The 21,366-nt window shown below is 38.4% G+C and overlaps 1 protein-coding gene across 2 annotated transcripts in view; it reads right to left on the bottom strand.

Annotated features, from left to right (window-relative positions):
* LOC110031982 (calcium-transporting ATPase 3, endoplasmic reticulum-type) overlaps nt 1-21,366 on the bottom strand; it is a 109,165-nt gene that overhangs the window by 68,907 nt on the left and 18,892 nt on the right. For both annotated transcript variants that reach the window (XM_020735461.1, XM_020735459.1), the window contains exons 8-13: nt 16,936-16,995; nt 16,764-16,844; nt 16,062-16,147; nt 3,957-4,058; nt 3,760-3,813; nt 3,088-3,189 (exon numbers count right to left, since the gene is read on the bottom strand). In XM_020735461.1, coding sequence (XP_020591120.1) covers nt 3,088-3,189; nt 3,760-3,813; nt 3,957-4,058; nt 16,062-16,147; nt 16,764-16,844; nt 16,936-16,995 — 485 coding nt within the window. The remainder of the gene's footprint in view (nt 1-3,087; nt 3,190-3,759; nt 3,814-3,956; nt 4,059-16,061; nt 16,148-16,763; nt 16,845-16,935; nt 16,996-21,366) is intronic.

Here is a 21,366-nt window from a genome sequence, read left to right as displayed (position 1 = left end):
TATATATACACACATATATATATATATATATGTTATTTGAACTTATTTAAATAGACTTCAAAACTTAATTTTGAAAATAGACCCCTCTGGTTGTAATCTTATATCAACTCGGTCATCATCAAGGTTTTTTTGGTTTTATGATTCGTCCCCCGTCAACTTTACATCTTGTAAATGAGGGGTTTAAGATTGACATACAATTGTATATAATTTTGTCAACTCTATTTTGCTTACAAAGAAAAAAGTAATATTTTTTGTGTCGCCGCGCGCGAGTATATTGTGTTTTAATATATATATATATATATATATATATATATATATTAACCCTGACTGACAAATTCAAGTTTGCTCTTATTGGAAAATTTCAGTGGGGGCACCCACCTATGGAAGTTATCAAGAAAAGTTTTAATGATCTTAAATTAGCAGGAAAGTGAAAAGTGAGGCTCATGGATGGGAGACATGTATTGAACCAATTAATCGTTGTTGAAGACTATACTCGGATTTTCTCCAAAAAATATCTTAGCATTGTTGGTAAATCAATGAAGCTACTCAAGTGGTCTCCTGATTTTGACCCTAATCATGAACCTCCTACTGTATTGGTATGGTTCAGTCCACCAAGGCTCAAGCTGCACTTTTTTAATCATCAAGTTTTTTACTTTATTAGGGTCATACTTGGGACCCTATGAAGCTAGATCTACTGACTTTCAACCTAACCAGACCTTCTATGGCCAGAATACTTGTGGAAAGAGATATTATTTTACCTAACGTTACTGAAGTCTTGTTGGGCACAACTCATAATGGATATGGCAACAAATTGTCATGGAGAATAGACCACCTTATTGTTCTCATTGTAAGATGTTTGGGCATACACTTGATAAATGTCATAAGTTTCATCCTAATTTGAAATTTAAAGATCGAGTGAATAAGGATGGATCTAATCCCACTACTCTAGACATATCGGTTCCATCTGGAGAGAAAGCTACCACATGACAGGTTTTGGATATCGCTAAAGATCAGCCACCTACCATCCCTGCTGAGAAGGTGCAAACCATCCTTTACCCAACATCGCAGTTCCTGATGAATAACATCATACTACAGGTACAGATCCAAAAGTGCTTATACCACTCATTGTCATTGAAGAAGACTCACTTATATGTCAAGACACACGAGAGTGTTTCTTCGATTCAATCAAAGATCAGCTGGTACAACAAGTAGTTACTTCTAATGTTCAACATCCTACACATGTCCGACACACTTTAGAACAATCCACTGATCAGGCGAGCCAATCTTCGAATGAAGAATGGCAGGTCTATTCCAGGAGGAGGAAGAAGATTGGAGGCCGACACGAGCTTGGAAACTTATTAAATGATACTTTGGCCGCTACTGGCAATGGCACTCATCTTACCAATTTATTATCTGGCTCCTTTCCTAGAACTAGAGGTAGAGGCAAAGGAAAATTGGGTCGCTCTCTAGCTACCTGATACTACATTTGTTTGGCATTTTTTGTTTTTCTTATTTAGGTATCTTGTATTTTTCTGTATTTTCTCCTTTTTTGGAACTTTTTGTATGTGATGGTTATCGTGGGGGAAGAATGTCATGCTTCGGCCCTTCCATGCAATCTTTATGTATCTTTATTTCCTTTTAATATATATATATATATATATATATCGTATAATGGCGTTGTCCTCCTCGATATCGCTCTAATAAAGTTTCGTCATTATGGTGAACTCTGGTTTCTACTCCACTGCTCGTGCTCGATCTCCTTTTGTTTTCGTCTGTTTCGTGCATCATCCTTGCGGCGCATCTTCAGTGGCGTCTTCTGCGGGAGTGTGTCTGTGCGGCAGGCTGAATGGCTCGCGATAAAGGCTTATCTTCGGTGGCGGCGTGCGCGTCTCTGCGGGATCATTTGCTCACTGAAGAGTCTACGAGTCTTCCGCGACGCCCTCTATTTCCGCAGCGTCCTCTGTGTGAATCTTTCGCATCTGTTGGCTAAAGGATCAATAATTATTTTGATGGCACTTCCTTCTTCTTCGCCCACGTGGTGGGTAATCATCTTGTGGAGTCTACTGTTGTTTTCCCCTCAAACTATAAAGAATGTCGTGATGATACAGGTGACTGCCCTTTTCTTTAAGAAGATAAGTTGGAAGAGTGGGAAAGCGGCACTTTTTTTCTCTAATTCAGAAATTTCAACCCTGACTGAGAAATTCAAGTTCTCTTATTGGGAAATTTCAGTGGGGGCACCCACCTGTGGAAGTTATCAGAAAGAGTTTTGACGATCTCAAACTTCTAGGCAAATAGAAAGTGCGACTCTTTGATGGGAGACATGTGTTGATTCAATTAACCCTGGCTGAAGACTGCGCTCGAATTTTCTCTAAAAAATATCTTCACATTGCAAGCAAATCAATGAAGTTACTCAAGTGGTCTCATGATTTTGACTCAAATCATGAGTCTCCTACTGTTTCGGTATGATTTAGTTTATCTGATCTCAAGTTGTATTTCTTTTCTCATGTTAAAAAAAATAATTTAAAATTAATTATACATAGAGAGTTTTTAAAATATAGATTCATTCAAGATCGCAAATAACTACAAAATCAAATATAACTTCCTCCATTACTTTTCTCTCTCCTAGTCAATACCTATTGCAAATCTTCTCATAATCACCAACACCAATAATTAACATATAGCTAACACCTTCCCAGTAATCCTAGTCACCTCAGCAAATTTATCTTTAAAGTTTATATCCACTACCATCACAACCTGCTTTCTATTATGGACCATTCCAACATGCAAAAACTTGTAAGCTCAAAAGGTCCTTGAAGTTTTTCCAACGTCATTTGGTTTCAAGCAAGCAAACAATATTTGTTTCTAAAGCAAAACAATATACTTCTTATAAACTGGCAAAATAGTTATGATGGTTAATTTATCATGTCCAAATTTTGTCAAAGCTGGCCAATCCAAGTTAATCACTAAATAGTAGAGTGTCAAACTATGAAAATGGCATAGCTTTTTCCACCAAAGATGGTGAAAAAAATAGGTTAGGAGCTAACACGTAAAAGAAGTTTTGCATGACTATTGAATCGAGAAGAATACCTTGAAATAATGGATGGCACCTCTTATAAAGCCACCATGAGAAGGATCCTGGAAATGACCAATATTTACAACCCAAACTAGCACACAGATCCCTGCGATGACCTAAAAGTAGACAGATAGATCAGCTTCCTCAATCTTCATGACTACATGAAAGAACCAGTAAGCATTCTACGTGAAAAACCTAACAGCGATAACAGTAATGAGATATCACAAGTAACAAAGAAAAAACAGGAGAAGAAATATAACTTTCGTACAAGTATCAGAAAGAGCCAAATCAATAATGAAGTTCCATTCCAGCAAGTGCAACTTATCATTAAAAAAAAAACATGGATTGTGAATAAGAGGGACTCCTAACTAAGGGTATCACAGTTCACATGTTAATATACAATAGTCTCAGAAATTTCAAGATGCAACCTGCAATCAACAACAACTACGTAGTGTAGCAACTGCTTCAGGCCAGACAGAGACCAATTCACTTCAAACAATAGTACTTGTACTATTGCTACAATACTCTAAGAAAAATAACAACGTCATAACCAGGTACTGTGCTTTCAATTTGGAACAACAACCCCATTATCAGAATTACCTCATTTTTCTTTAAGGAAGCAAACTAATACGTACCTACATAAGAGCAAAAATTACTGAAAAAGGAGAAGGAAAGGCTGAGTATACCTTAGCCAGGAATTTCCCAAACTCATCAAGCTTTTTCTTTAAAGGTGTAACTTCCTGTGATGCAAAGTTAATAAAATAGCAGTAGTAACAAAAGCTTTGACAGGCAAACTATCACTAATGTATTTCAAAAATTGAATAGAAACATTATAAAAATTTTCAGATACAACTTTGCAGAATGTGGGACAAGCAAAGCATACATCTTCTGTTCGTAACATTGCATCGCGTATACTGCCCATTGCAGTGTTAGAGCCTACACCAACAACAACAGCTCTTGCCCTACCAGCCACCACCACAGTACCCTAAATAATCAAAATTAAGATTAGATAACTAACTTCCGTATATCCTTATGAGGATACCATAAAAAAATTAAACAAGAAAAAGTTAATATTTATAAAGCATTCTTAAAATTATAAAAACATAAGAATTAACAATGCTCAACAAATTAAACGGTAATTATTAGAACGAAGGCACTTAAAATTTGGAGATCAAAAACATAACAAACTATTATCCTCAATGATAACAGTTGCCACTCAAGAAAAAAATAATATTTTATGAACCTATGATTTCTTAAAATTTAGAATGATGGTTGAACCAATATAAATGAGGTCAAGCTATAGGGTAGATTTTTCTCTCCATCCATGGGGATATATTATTGTTAGCTTTTGTAGCAAAAAAAATTCACAAAAAACAAACTAGTATCTTGAACAAATTAATTCAAAATCAGGTCAAATGCCATATTGATAATTTGGCTGGTAAAAGAAAAATAGTGGATGATAATATTAAAGATCTTCAGATCATTTTCAAATGTCTTAGAAAACATAAACATTCTCATGTGTATTTTTTTTGGCATTGTTGAGAAAATTTCTTGGCTTCACATTCTGTTATATGGGTGCGCAAATTGATAGAGCCAAAATCAAAGTTATCATAGATAAGCCAACCCTTAAGTGTCTTACATAAAAAAGGACGCTTCAAAAGAAGTTGCCTCGTTTGTGATTCCTATCAAATCTATTTGGTAGATGCCAACAAGTCACAACTTTAGTGAAAAGTAATTATTAATTGATATAGATAAACATGGTTGAAAATCATTTGATAATAGTAAATACCATGAGACAGCATGAACTCTTACACATCAAGGTATTGTTTGTTTCGGCCTAATGGTCTCACGGTTTTGCCGCGTTAGTATAAGTTCCAAGGGGATCATCCGTCCTAGGAGTGCTCCCATGCGAGCACACTTAACTTAGGAGTTTGTAATGAAATTTCACCGTTACACAAAAAGGCTCTTTCAATTAATTTTTTTAATATTAAACTATTAGTGATAGAATTAGAAACATAAAAAACTTAATTCTACCGCCCGACCGTTGTTCCTGTCTTGATTAATTTTAAGTCTCAGATCGGATCGTGACACACTAACCAATGCAATCACTTGTTTTCACAACCCCAATCCCAACAAAATCTTTAATATTATATTCAAGGTCCATGGATGAACAACATTCCAGTCTTAACCAAACAAAAATAAAGGGAAATAAATTCTATCTTTCAAGTCATCAACAAATTCTAGCCCAAAAAAAACTACCCATGCATTGGAAAACATTTCAAGACACTAAAATTTTAAACGGTGGAGCCTCCTGCCCTCTTTTTCTCTCGTAATAGCATGAAAGTTGCAATACTTGGATTTTTATAATGAATAAAAGTAAAATACTATGAATAAATTACATCCCAAAATTTAACATTTATAAAAATCATCTAAAATCACTCCATTGCATTCTAAGTTTCAAATCGATCATTTTTATATACAAGAGCATATGCTAATTCTAAGAGAAGAGAAAGTTATGGAATTAATTTTGGATTGAATTTAAGTAAAATACTCTGAATAAATTACATCCCAAAATTTTACTTTCTATAAAAATCATCAAAAATCACTCCATTGCATTCTAAGTTTCAAATCGATCATTTTTATATACAAGAGCATATGCTAATTCTAAGAGATGAGAAAGTTATGGAATTAATTTCTGATTGAATTGAATTTTCATAAATTTCTACTTAAGAATATTGTTCATTTTAATAGTAGCAACTGGAGAATATTTTATTATTTCTATAAAATTTTCATGCAATGGGACATGATCTAACGGTTGTGGTGACAATAGTAAATAAAATATATAATTATATATGTGTGTATATGACACGGGGCTGCTTCAGCCCGTAAGGCCCGGCACGACAAGAAGCCGGTCCAACCTTCAAGCTAGGCCAAACTGATTTAATTCCAATTCTTATTATGCCTGCCCCTCTTCCTGTCTCTAACTCGCTCTGCTTCTTCTCCCCAGAGCCCTATACTTCCACTGCACCTCCTAGCCGTTGTAATCGCCTCTTCGATTCCTTCCACTTTTCACCTCCTTCCTTCATAGAATCTTACCTTGGCTATCTCCCTTCTTCCCTATTTATGCATGCTCTATCTTAAATCTAACAGCTATTGATTTTTTTTTTTTTATTTCAGGTGCTTCTCTTCGAGGGTTTTACCCTTTGCCGGGTGATGCTACGGTTATATCCCGCCCAAGGTGGTTTGTATCTACGCTTCGTTCCCTCTTCCCAGTGTTACCCTCCACTGATGTCGCCCATCTAGCTCCATCTAGCGGGTCGTCCGCACTCCCATCTCCCTCCAGCAGCATAGACGAGCTGCCCCCTCCCTCTAGGTTACCAAGCCGCCCTCCTACCCCTCCCCCTTCCCCTGTCGTGCCTCTCCGTTACTCCGCAGCAGGTTGTCACCCCTCCAAGTCCCTTCCAACTCTACCTCCAACCGTGTTGACCTACTGCTGTGCCCTCTTCTGTCAGCCTCCAGGTCTAACATCTTTTTAGGCGTTCGCCTAGTAGTCGTCTATTCCCCCTAGGCCCACCTCAGTAGATTTCCAACAGCCTTTCGAGACTGCGCCGGTTTTGCAGCATTCCAGGATTGTTTCCACCTCATGTGAGTCTAATTCTGCATTCACTATCCCTTTACTATTTATGTGTTGTTTCCTTTTACTTTTTTTGTAATCTTGCACGTTGTTTATGTGTCATTGTTGGTGAGGAATCATTATTATACTCGTCTTTCAAATTCAGAAATAAAATTTATCGCGTCTGAGTAGTGGTTTGGGTTAGCTCCAGTATAATTTGGTATCATAGATACGATTCCTAGTATCCGACCCACCCAAGCCACCCAATTTTTTTCTTCTTTCTCTTCTTTTCCTCTTCCTTTTTTCCCCTTCTTTTCTCGTCTTCTCCTTCCATCTCTAGTCTCTTTCTGAATCACTTCCGATCATGCCACCAAGCTGATACGCACCGAACCCAACCCGAAAAGAAATACGAGAGATTCATCGCCTGCAACAATGATTGGTCGACTTGAGGACGGTACTCACAGCCACGTTACTCTCGATCGTGACATTGAGAGTCAAAGAGGAGACCGCGACGATGATCTTAACCCGTTTCACCATGACGATGTTAGCGAAGATGAATATCGATCGTGCCGCTTCGGCATTCACTATCGACGAAGACCACGAGAGGAGCCCTTGTTTGGCGGCCACCGAGATTACTGCATTAAGACGAACCTAGAGGAGTTTGAAAGAAACATGAATCCCGATGACTTCATCGATACAAGCGGTCGAACGCATTTTCAAATACAAGGTCCCCAAGGATAAACGGGTTAAACTTGCAACTATCAAATTGAAGAAAAATGTCTCATTATGATGGGAAAATCTATAGCGACAACGAAAACGGGATAAAAGCAACAACATTACCCAGTGGGCAAAAATGAAAAAAGCGATGCAGAAGAAGTACCAACCACTCTACTACCGTCAGGACATGTTCCTCAAGCTTCACAGCCTACAACGGCGAGACCTTTCAGTCGAGAAATTCACTGTAAAGTTTGGCTAATTACAAATGAAGTGTGAGTTAGTCGAGCAAGAGAAGCACATGATCGCCCGCTATTTGGGAGGCCTAAAACCCGGATTAGCAACTTCGTTCAACTACAGTCTTACTGGTCATTGAGTGATGTCGAAACCCTAGCATTAAAGGTTGAACGATAAAAGCATACTGGATCCCAATCATCCTTTCGACAGCAATCAGCCTTCAAACCATCCATCACAACTATGGTTGCCGACAAGGCCACGTCTGGAGCTAGCAAATTGACACTAGGAAGCGAAAAAACAACTCCAAGCAGCACAAAGCTACAAAAAGGTAGTTCATCCGGGACTATTACCGCACGAAAGTGTTTTCGGTCTCACGATTATGGCCACCTTGCTGCCAACTGTTCTAAAAGCCGAGTTGTCTCCTTCACAAAAGAAAGCATCGTCGAAGAAATAGAGTAACTTGAGTCGGAAGATAGTTCAAAAGAAGCACTTCAACTTCCAGGAGACTAAGGCAAAATGTCGGTCGTACAAAAAATTCTACAATCCGAACAAAAAAAAAATCCATCGTGGCTCCGGCACACCATCTTTCGCACCACGTGCACAGTAAAAGGCAAAACGTGCAGTTTAATCAGCGACGGTTGAAGCTGTGAAAACTTCATGTCCACACTCATGGTCCAAAAGTTGGGATTAGCAACGCAAAAACATCAGTGATCATATTCTCTCGACTGGTTGAAAAGAGGAAACGAGATACGTGTCGATCGTCAATGCTTAGTTGTATTCTCAATTAGCGATAAGTTCCAAGAGCAAGTTTGGTACAATATGGTTCAAATGGACGCTTGTCACATCCTACTGGGTCGACCGTGACAATTCGACAAGAACACATACACATATAAGAAAAATGGGAAGTGCATCATGTTAATACCTTTCAAGAATGCAAAGGTGTCATTGAAATAGAAGATTCGTTAGTTTCACGAGCCACCTTCCTACAGTCCATTTGAGATGCACCCATGGTCGTGCTTTAGTCCTCTAAGAAGGGATCGATGCCCAGGGGGAAATACCCATGTGCCTCCAACCACTACTACACGATTTCAAGGAACTCCAACGTTAGGTTCAGAATATTGTTTCGAGAGGATTGGTACAAAAAGAAACAGCCCGTGCGCTAGCTATCCCTGCCATCATAATACCCAAGAAAGATGGTTCTTGACGGATGTGGATTGACAGCGTCGTCATTAACAAAATTACAATCAAATATCATGTTTCCATACCACGCCTCAACAATCTCTTAGATCAATTGTACGGTGCCACCGTCCTCTCAAAAATTGACCAACGAAGTGGATAACAACAGATAAGAATACGACCATGAGACAAGTGGAAGACCGCCTTACGCACGAAGGCCTTTATGAATGGACAGTTACGTCTTTCGATCTGTCCAACGTGCCCAGCACTTTCATGCGACAAATCAATCAATTCTTTTGAGCCCATATTGGGAGATTCTTGGTAGTCTAATTCAATGATATTTTAGTTTATAATAAATCCAAAGAAAACCACCTGTAGCACCTTCGGGCGATATTCAAGGTTTTACAATTTGGACAATTGTGCGCCCACCCCAAGAAATGTCACTTCCTCACAAATCAAGTATATTTTTTTTGGCTACATTGTGTCTAGCGCGAGATACAGATGGACCCAAACAAGATCGAGGCAATCATAAGCTGGACCCGCTGCAATCTTTCGTCGAGCTTCAACAATTTTTGGGATTAACCTCCTACCGAAGATTTGTTTGAAACAACAGCATTATCATCACACCCCTCACACAACAGTTGAAAAGAAAAGAATACAAGTGGACAGTCATAGCCCAAACCAGCATTGATGCATTGACATATTAAAGGAAAGTGTGACTCAAGTCTCAGTTATTGTTTTACCTGATTTCAACAAATCTTACGAGGTTAAGTGTGAAGTTTTCGACGTAGGCATTGGCGTTGTACTAAGTCAAGGTGTTCATCCCATTACTTATTTCAACAAAAAAAATTAAATGAGACTCCACGAAAATATTTCACCAATGACAAAGAGTTTTATGTCATTGCTAGAGCTCTGGAGCACTAGAGTCATTAGTTGCTGACAACTGAGTCCTCTCTTCACAGATCATAAAGCACTTAAATTTCCAAACAGTCGAAATAAACTAAAAGGGTGACACACCACTTAGGTAGAATTCTTAGCTTCCTTAAAGTTCGTGCTCAAACACAAAACCAAGAGTCAGAACCGCTTAGTGGAAGCTCTGGGCTGTCGTCACCTACTAATCACATCCACACAGATTCACGTTTTAGGCTTGAAATTATAAAAGACTTATAGGATACAAATGAAGACTCTGGAAAGTGTCAAGAGAAACCGATCGGGTTGTACTATCAAATGGATGGTTACCTGTTCCACCACAATAAATTAAGCAATCCCTGATACTCTCTGCGAGAAGAAATATTTGCATGCATAAGACGTACGCAGAGTTGCGAACATATTAGGTTATTTGGACGGTACAGGTAGATTACACTTAGGTTACAGGAAGAATTACAAGAGGTATAACCTAAGTGTAACCTACATGTACCCTCCAAATAACCTAATATGTACGCAACTCTGCGTACGTCTTACGTACGCAAATATTTATCCTCTGCGAGAGACTATCGTCCAGGAAAATCACAGTGGCGGATTGACAAACCATTTTGGCAGGGATAAAACTCTCGCACTCGTGAGAGTACTTTTTGGCCCCACCTGACAAGAGATGTGAAGCGGCACGTCCGACAAGGTAGGATTTGTCATATAGCCAAAACTTGTGGGTAGAATACAGAATTGTACACTCCTTTATTGGTACCAGAGGCGTCATGGGTCGACGTCAGCATGGACTTCGTGGTAGGAATTCCCTGCACACAAAGAAATAAGGATTTTGTGATGATGGTCTGCCACTGGACGCTAGATGCATCTCACATTGTCAATTTATACTTCCGCGAGATTGTATGACTTCACGGCATTCCCAGGATCATCACTTCCAATCAAGACGTTAATTTTTTTAGCCACATCTGGTAGACCCTCTAAAGCAAATTAGGTATTAAACTCCAATTTAGTTCTGCAACACATCCTCAGACAAACGGTCAAACTGAAGTAATTAATAAGAGCCTTGAGAATCTTTTTCGATGCTTCATACGGAAAAACATCAAACAATTGGATATCATTTTTGCACAAGACGAATCTGCCTACAATCGATCAACAAACCAGATCACAAGGCAACCATTCAAAATTATGTACGGCTGCAACCCAATCATACCCCTTCAGTTGTTCCCACTTCTACCCCCAGCAAAATCAGCAACGATGCTACCAAACATGCTTACCAAGTTCAGCAACTCCACGAAGAAGTTGAGAGAGCAATTTCTCAGCAAAACAATAAAAATGAAGCACGAGCCAACAAGTCTCGAAAAAAGTAACATTTAAAAAAGGAAACCTTGTGTGGATCTACCTTAAGAAAGAGCGATTTCTTGTAAAAGCACACAGGAAACTCAAGCACAGTACCGATGGATCTTTTCACATACTTAAAAAGCTAAATGAAATTGCCTACAAAAGTGAGCTACCGAATGACTCCAAAATTTCATCACAATTCAATGTCATGGATCAGTCATGGATCACACCCCATACTACGACGAACCACAAGCTTCGACAAAAGATGTCGAAGCTCCATTGACCAATGGAGATTGCCATGGGGCTGCTTGAGCCTGTCAGGTCCAGCGCGAAAAGAAGTCGGTCCAGCCTTCATGATGAATCGAACCGTTCAAATTCCAATTCTTATTACTTTCGCCCCTGCTCTCGCATATGATTCGCTCGGCTTCTTCCACCCCAGGCCCTATCTCCCACTGCACCTCCTAAACGTTGCAATGGCCACTTCAATACCTTCCATTTGTACCAACTTCCTTCCTAAGATCTTGCCTTGGTTGTCTCCCTTCTTCCCTATTTTATGCATGCTCTTTCTTAGGTCTAACCATTTGTTGATTTTCATATTTCAGGTGCTTCTTCCTGGTGTTCCCTCTTCGAGGGTTGTACCCTTTGGCGGTAGTGTTACGATTGCATCTCGCTCAAGGTGGTGTGCATCTTCGCTCTGTTTCCTCCTCTGGGCGTCACCCTCCACCGCTCCCAGCTCCATCCAGCTGGTGGTCCGCACTCACAGCTCCCTCCAGCGGCACAGACGAGCCAAACCTCCCTCCACGTTGTCGTACAACACTCCTGCACCTCCCCCTTTCCCGGTCGTGCCACACAGTTACTCCACAACAGGTTGTCGCACCTCATGCTACCCCTAGCCGTCCTAAACTACTCCTGTGCCATCTTATGACAGCTTCTAGGTTTGTCGTCTCCTTAGGCATTCGGCTAGAAGTCGGTTATTCCCCCCAGCCTCACCTTGGCGGATTTCCAACAACCTTCTGGGACTATTGCACCGATTTCGCCGCATTCCAGGACTGTTTCTACCTCACCATCAATCTAATTTTGCATTCAATGTTTCTTTATTGTTTCTGTGTTGTTTCATTTTACTATTTATGTGTACTTGCTGTTTATGTGCTATTTTGGGTGAGAAGTCGTTATTGTACTCATTTTTAAAATTCAGCAATAAAATTTATCTTGTTTGAGTCGCGATTTGGGTTAACTTTCGTATCAATATATTAACTAAATTTAAGCATCTTTTGTCTCATTTTTCTATCTCATAGTCATACATTAAGTAGAAACAAGTAGGTTGAGGGAAAAAAAGGGACGAGGAAAGGGAAGGAAGAGCAAAAAAAATAAGCGGGGAAGAAGGAGAAGGAGGTTAAGTATTAAATTAAAGATTCGGTTTTTTTTTTTTTCCTCCAACCTAGGATTTTAATTCAATATAGTTTTGTGTTAAATCTTATAGGAGAAATAAAATTGAGATGAAAGCGCACTTTAGGTTAAATTAATTTAGAATTAAATTATAAGCTAGAAAAATTTTATATTAGGGTATTTGCATTTTTTTATATAGATTGTATAAAAAGGAAGTTTTTGGGAGTTCAATTCGAGGAGGCCGATCGTCAATTATGTATGAGATGCAAATTCTAATACAAAAAAGAAAGTTTTTTTAATCATTTACATATTCATCTATATTATAAAATAGCTTACTACTCGGGTAAATGACCACACATGAATTTTAATAATTAAAGCTCTCAATTAAATATATTATAATCGTATAAGGCAAAAAAATTGAGCACATATGGGTACTCAAACCAATATGCTTTTAAAACATGCCTTTATAAAACGACAAAGATAAGTCTCCATCTAGCAGCTACAACTCCCTCAACAGTCATCATGCCAGCCCAAGGTCGAAATCTTATCTGCTATCCTACAGTCGCTCACCCCCTTCACGGTCACCCTAATGTGTCATTTTATGACAGTTATCATCTAATTCATGTTTTGTAATGAGTCATCATTGTAACCCTATTTGAATTCAGCAATAATATTTATATTTCTTATGGTTTGGGTTAACTCCGTTATCAAAGGAGTTCAAAACAAAAAAATAAGCTCTAGTGGCAACGGAAAAAAAAACCAAATAGAGCTTTGATTGTATTGTCTCAAGAAGTCAAAGCAACTTCATAAATAGTAACAGATATTATTAACATTTCAGATGTGGTTGCTAGAGCATTTTCTTATTCCAGAGCATCACATTCTTTCATGTTTGGTTTCATCTTTGCTAGATTGCATCTGAAACCGTATTCATTTTACTCCCGGTATAAATGTTATGCCACTTGTGATTATATATTTGTTAGTACTCTGTGCTACCTAGTAGAACATTTTAATATGAAATGATTTTACTGCCACAGACCAAGTTTGATGAGATTTTGGGTCTAAATTAGTAAATTAAATATTATGCTACTAATGAGTATAGGAAGAAGTCGGGTTTGATTTATCAAATGATAAGAGGGTCTATTTTAATTGTGAAAAGGAAGAATTTTGTCATCTTCAATGTAAAAAATGAGCAGTTTCTTCTTCTATTAATTATATGAAAGTAAACAAATGGAGGAAACTGGTGAATTAATATTTTTGAAAAATTAGAAGCAGTTAAAAAAATTGGTGATATAAGCAATATTCCTGTGTTGAAAAAATATAATAAAATAATAGTAAGTTATACTAGGATTTTATTTATTTCTTACTATTTTCTATTTATATATTTCCTTGTGCTTCCGTTTAGTTAGAAGAGCTTTTATTTTTAGTTTATTTGCAATTAAACATGTTAATTTGATCGAACTAAAGCATAAGTCCAATTTGAGATCCAGTAAGAATAAACCATAATTGAATGCAGAAAGTGAAAACAAGGAAGAATGACATATGCTCGGATCCCATACCCATCAAAGTATCCCTGGGAGTCAGATATGATCAATGCTGCATAAAACCCATACATGTAATTAATCTTCAACTGAGACGATCATTGAATCATTATAACCAAAAAAAAAAAAACATCAAAAAACAGATTCAACAAACTGAGAGACAAGTTAAATGATGCTCGGACCCTAAGGGCTCCGAGAAGATTGAGGAAAGAATGAACGCAGCAGCGACAGGGACGGTGATAGGATGTGGAACGAGGCATATTTCACCATGGGATAAAGGGGGTAAAGTGTGTGTGACTGTACCTATTTGCATAACTCAATAGGGAGATTCAAATCTTCACTCGAATCAGGAGCGACTCCATAAGTGGAGAGAACATCGTACCTAGGATGTCAGTCGGAGCCTACTCAAAGACCAGCAGCAAGGCAGTGGGCTCGATGGCAAGGGCATTGGGGCGAGTCTCAACAAAGATTGTTGTTGAGGAAAGAATGAACGCAGCAGCGACAGGGACGGTGATAGGATGTGGAACGATTAAGGGGGTGAAGTGTGCGTGACTGTACCTATTTGCATAACTCAATAGGGAGATTCAAATCTTCACTCGAATCAGGAGCGACTCAATAAGTGGAGAGAACATCGTAACTAGGACGTCAGTCGGAGCCTACTCAAAGACCAGCAGCAAGGCAGTGGGCTCGATGGCAGGGGCATTGGGGCAAGTCTCAACAAAGGGTTTTGTATGACGAGTATAGACAAGGAGAGGGGTGGTGGTGTTAGCCAAGCTGATGGTAATCCAGCGGGGCCAAAGGTGCTCCAAGAACAATGGCTCTAGGAATAGGAAAAATGTCCAGCAAAATAAAAAAAAAAGAATAGTGTCCAAAAAAATCAAGCTCCCCCTCATTTGAGACACGGTTAGGGAAGAAGGGGATATTTTCAAAAAAAAAAATGCCAACACTAACATAGATTTTATTGGTGATAGGATCAAAACACCGATAACCTTTTTGAATGGTGGAAGAGTTGAGGAAGAAACATTTAATTGAGTGGGGATCAAGTTTACTAAATATTAGGGCTAAATTTTGAACAAAAGCCATGAACCCAAAAATTTTGAGATCAAACAAGGAGAAGAACCGATTGGTAGAAAAACAGACGAATCATGGGGTCCAAAAGTTGTGAATTTTTACCAACCTTTTGTATTGACAAAGGCATTCAGTTCAATTTTTCAAACAAACATTAAATTTTCCCTAAACTCTAAATAAGCGGTGAATGTATATCAATGGACCCGCAAAAAAAAGTGAGCTAAATAATGGAATAGCCGTGGTCGACCAGTGTTAATAAGATCAAAATTTTCTTAGATTGGCAAGCTCTTATAGAAGATTTGTAAAAGAATTTTCAGAGATTGCACTGCATTTATCCAGAGTGGCAATAAATTATGTTAAATTTGATTGAAATGAATTAGTGAGCAAAGCCTTTTAAATTTTAAGAAATATTTGACATCTACACCAATATTGATAATTTCACCTAAAATTGAAGGATTTCATATATACAGTGATGCTTCCTTAAGGTTTTCAGTTGTGTTTTAATATAGAATAGGAGAAAAGGGTAGTTGAAGGTTAATATACTTGGAGTGATTTTGAATTTAAACAATCCTTTAGGCTACCAGTCATGTTGCATGCATGAAGAATTATTTATAATTGCCAATAATTTAATACTAAAGATGTAACATACGAAAGGACTCAACTGAAATCCATAGCTATAATGAAGCTTTGCATGCAACTAGTTATCACCTTTCTTTGAGGAGATGAAAATAATTACGTTAGAAGTTCAAAGTCTTTCTTGATGCTCGTAATTCCTCAATTTGCATTAAATAAGTCTTCAATTGTTAATATTCCTTAAAATATACAAAACAATATGCAAAACAGCACTACACTATGATTAATTGTATAAAATCAACATATATCTTCTCCTGATTGTAAGCAGTTTTATCGAGTTAAACAATTATCAACAGGAAACAAGTCAGAGAAGAAAGTTTCAAATATAAAATTGTGGTGGATAAGATGGATGGTACTATCTTACAGAGAAGAGTATGTTTGTTTTATCTTGATAGACAGCATTTGTGGCCGAAGTAGATTCAAGGTTCTTTGCCACTGAACAGCTCTCACCTATTATCATATAGAAAAAATTGAGCATATAGCTAACCAAAAAAGCACACAAAATAAAAGATGAATAAAAAATAAGTACATAAGAGTTATGCAATAACCAGATGGACACAACATTAAGAAAATAATCATAAATTTTCTAAAAGCATAACAAGTTAAAAAAATAAACTTGCAATATTTCTCCAAAAGTCAAACTTGAAGAAGTTGACAAAATTATATCCAAGCCGCCTATAAGGGTCTGCCTGGTGTAAATCCCGAAAGGCAAAACTGCTGAGCTACCCCCCTTCCCCTCATAAAATGAACGGAAATATAGTCCAGACAAAACAGTTGCAAAATGAAAAGCTAAGGGGGTGTTTTCTAGCGCCTTCTAATGGGATTTATTACCAAATTTTTTAAATCCAGCCAAACGCAAAAATGCAAGAATTCCGTGGATTTATGAATTTTTGAATTTAGGGTCCCAAATTTTGCCTTTGCTTGGGCTTAAATCCAGATTTACTAAATCCAGGGATAGGGTGAATTTAACGGATTCACTAAATCCATCTAAGGCAAAATCCTACTTGCAACCCCCTAAAACTGATCAATGATTTAATATTTACGAACGCAAGACAAAATCACATACCAGTGAGAATCGCTTGATCAACACGCAACTGATTACTAAGCATTTCAATCATTCTCATATCAGCAGGTACCTTGCAGCCCACTATCCAATACCAAAGAACTTTTAGAAACCAAGTAAATTATAAGTGCAGCTTACAAATTTGCTGTCATGAAAGGGAAAAAAACAAATTTACCTCCAACTTCAACAATATCTCCAGGTACAAGTTCTGTGGCAGATAAAATTGAAAAGCAGCCTGTAGAATAAGTTAAGGTCAATTTCTACTAGTATTGTAAATTAGTAATCAGGATTTTTTTTTCCTCCACTTATTAGTAAGTGCCACTTATAAAAAGGGTAAATCCAGTGAATAGAGCTCCAAGCTAATATAGGGTTTAGAAAAAGGTTTGCGTACTCAACCTTCTTACCACCCACACTATAAGAGTGCTAGTATTCAAAACTTAATTTATGACCGTCAAAATATAATAGAGACAACTTTGACAGCTGCACCACCCTTTAAATCTAATAATTCAACAAGGAACCAAGATTATAGATAACATGATTTAGGCTGCGTTTGGGGCAGCTCATTAGGTTGCAGCAGCGTTTTGAAAACGGCGTCGCAGTGTTTGAAAAATGCATTGGGTCAGCTTATTGGTGCCGCTCTGAAACGCTGAGTGGGAAATTGTTAAGAGTGCGAAGAGGGAGGCCTCCCGCATCCTGCGCCTGCGTAGCGCGTTAGATTGAAGATTTCCTGCTATACCCTTCTCCGATCTCCCTTGCTCTCGCCTTCTCGATCTACCTTCTTATTCCTCACCCACGCCGAGATCGAAACCAAGGTAAATATTTGTCATGAAAATCGCCAATCTCGCCCTCTCCGATCTTTCTTCTGCTCATTCTCGTCTCAAATGAGGTATGTCTTCTTCTCCTCCCTGATTTTCTATTGGTGTGCACTCGATATGAGCTAATGTATGAGCTAAACTCTGTCGCGATCTAAGGGTGTGGTCTGAGCTAAACTCTGTCATGTATTTCACCATTTAAAAAATCCTTCATAGAGAAGGGAGCAGAGAAGAGATTTTTTTTTTTATCTAAGGTTGTTGTTGGCAGACTTCTCAAAATTGTGGTAGTATATTTGGAGTCGGTTGATTTGGATCAATTGAAGGAGTGAAAAATTTGGAAGGAGCTGAAATGTGGATCCACCGTGTTGGGTTGGGATCCCGTTAAACGAACAATTGATGCTCCCGATAAATGGTGGGTTGAGAATTTAGAGGTACTCACTATACTCTCATTTTGTACACTATTATTTTTTTCAGTTTTTTGACTAAATCTCTCCTTCTATACAATGATACAGGTCATGCCAATAGCCAAAAAATAGAAACAGTACGGAATTGAGCTGAATTTCGAAGAAAAACTGGACATTATGTTTAAGAGGATTGTCGCGACGGGAAAGCATGCATTCAACCCAAGCGAATTGGGGTTTGTTGAAATGCAAGATGACTTGTCACCTGAACAGGTTATAGCCAATGAAGGACTTAGTATTAACCAAAAGTAGATGGAGGAGTCCAGTTCCATGTCCAAAAGGCCCAGGCTTGGCAGGAGGAAGAAAGAGAATGACACTTTCGTGAAAAACTCATTCGATCAACTAATTGTTACTTTTGCAGCTCAACCTCCTGCTGCTCCCACTGACAGCACCATCTTAGACTGTGTTGTCAGTTGGATATTATTCCAGAAGTAGTTGTCGATATGCGCTTTCAGGCAAAATTTGTTAAAAAATTTAAAGACCTTACTCGTAGGCAAATATTCATGGCGCTGCGACCCGAGTTACGCATTGAATATTTAGGTGTTTTAGTAGAAAAATGTGTTTGTTTTATATTAAACTATCATTAGATTTTTCTCTTATGTATTTTTATCTCAACAATTTTATTTAATCTCCTGGACCATTTATGTAATTCATTTTCTAATGTTTTGTAGTCCTTTTTACTATTTCATTCACTTCTCCATAAATTATTTCACCCTAATACATTTCTCATTTCAAGATGGATCCACAGCAAGAACGTCGTATAAGAATGACATGGGTTGCAGCAATTGCGATATTATGGCTGGAATACTACCGCTCCAGCACTGAATGGATGCCACGGATGACGTCTTCCTATGTTGGGGACAAATGGGTGGGTGATATGTTTACTGGACATCTGATAAGATTCAGCAACATTTTTCGAATAACAACGCCCATTTTTATGGATCTTCTTCAAGAGTTATGTCTTAAACACGGTCTACAAAGTTCTTCTAGAATGATGACCACTAGAGAGGTGTTGGCTGTTGGCTATAACATTATATATTCTCTCACAGAACGAATCAGTTAGAGGAGCTATGGAGCGATTTCAACATTCCTCAGAAATAATTAGTCGATACTTCTCCAGAGGTAAATAAGCACTTGTGAGCTTAGCAGCACAAAACATTAAGTCAGCAGATCCATCGTTCGCAACTATTCCTGAACAAATTGCAAATAATCTTCGTTACATGTCATATTTCAAGGTAAGTTTTATTAGTTCATTACTGTAACTTCATAATGTGTTGAGTTGCTAACTGTGAAGAACAGAACTCCATTGGAGCAATCGACGGTATGCACGTAGATGCCCGACTACCAAGCCACGAAAAGGTCGCGTATATTGGTCGGAGCAACACAACTACCCCAAATTTAATGGCAGTATATGATTTTAACATGTGTTTCACATTTGTAATTGCGGGATGGGAAGGGAGTGCACATGACAGCTATTTTTTTTCCTATGCAACTAGGAATAGAACGCAGTATCTCTCACCCGCCTCCAGGTTTGTTTATCTATGTAAACCTATAACTTACATGTATTTATTTTTATTAATATTATTTCTCTCATACAATTCTGTTGCAAACAGTTTCACCAAACATTGACAGAATTGTCATTTATCCAGCAATAGCTGGCAATAAGCTATTCTAAATAAGCGCCCCCAAACAACAAGTCAGCTTATTATGATAATATGCAAATTATTAAATTATAAGAATAATTTATTTATCAACAGATTATAAATAATCAACAACTGCCCCAAACAGACCCTTAATTAAAAAATGAAACAGCCCGAGTCAAGTAATATAAGCAAATGCAAAGAACTCATTGACATAGAATGTCTCCCGCAACGAAAGTAAGATTCTGCTTTGTACCTGTACCGAACCGGTCCAGGTATATTTGTGGTTGTGGAGTTGGGTCACTCCTAGTTATCCTATTAATATATATTCATTCTCATATCTTAGGGTTACTTTCATTGTGTTTTCCATTGGGACAGCTGTCAATCTCTTCCAGTTCTCCCTCATTATATTTGATTCTACTGCCCCCCCCCCCCCCCCCCCCTTCCGCCGCCCCTTCTCTCCCTACTGCAGCCTCCGGACAGCCATAGTTGTTGTCTGCTTGCAGCCACCTTTCATCCAGGCCTCTTCCTAACACACCACCCTATTCTCTAGTCGTCGACCATCCTTCAACCTGCCCCCCTTCTTCCAGCCATCATCTGGAAGCTTGCCTAATTATCAACACCAACCACCTTCCCTTCTAGCCATCCCCCTACCACTTCCCTCACCCAAACATCCTCCCACTGCAACCACCCTCCTCCAACCTCTTTTGTCACAGCCAACCTTTCATACATCCTCCATACCCACAGCTAGCCATGACCATCCTAACAGCCTTCTAAACATGCATAACTGCCCACCTCCTTCGAGATACACACCTAATTAAGTTTAGTATTGTGTCAGTTGTTGTTGTTCTCATTTTTGTGTGGGTTGAAACCACCTATAGCCTTTTAGGTGGTAATAATAATTTGTTTGCCTATTCATTTGGGGTAACTCTGGTATTATTTGGTATCAGAGCTAACCTAACCCTAATTTTATTGTAGAATTGCCCAAATCCACCAATAACCAACCCAATCTCCACCCAAAATCATTCTCCTTTGCTGATTTTTAAAATCAACCTTTTTTTTTCTTTTCCACCCAACCCCCTATTCCACATTTCCACCGACCCACACTCAAACATAATCATGCCATTGAGGAGACAATTGTTGGAAGCTTATCAAGAGCTTACCATGGAAGAGGTACAAACGCCAACGAGCTCTACAACGGCTTGACGAAATTGAGGAAAGAGATCATCAATCCGAGTGCTACAACGGCTTTATGAAATTGAAGAAAGAGCTCATTAAGGGGCCACCATTGAACGAGGTCGCGAGATCCGACGAGGAGAGAAGGTGGAACACCTAAATTTCATCCATAGGGGTGATTCTAATGGAGAAGAAGACGGGGCACGTCTCTTTGTGATTCAATACCAGAGGAGACCGAGAGATGAAATGTTTGTTGGAGAATACATGACTTAGGAGTGAAAGTGGATATACCAAAGTTCGAGGGAAGAATGAATCAAGATGACTTCATAGTGTAGCTAAAGACTATCGAGAGGGTTTTTAAATACAAGGATGAGTCAGATGACAGGAAAGTGAAGCTTGTTTCTATAAGGCTGAAGAAGAGTGTCTCATTGTGGTGAGAGAACTTGAAAGAGAGAAATAGAGAAGGAAAGAGTAAGATTACTACATGGGAGAAGATGAAGGGGAGTTGCAGCAACAG

Source organism: Phalaenopsis equestris, unplaced genomic scaffold (assembly GCF_001263595.1).
Source record: "Phalaenopsis equestris unplaced genomic scaffold, ASM126359v1 Scaffold000873, whole genome shotgun sequence".
Classification (NCBI taxonomy): Eukaryota; Viridiplantae; Streptophyta; class Magnoliopsida; order Asparagales; family Orchidaceae; genus Phalaenopsis; species Phalaenopsis equestris.
This window is presented reverse-complemented; position numbering and strand designations above follow the sequence as displayed.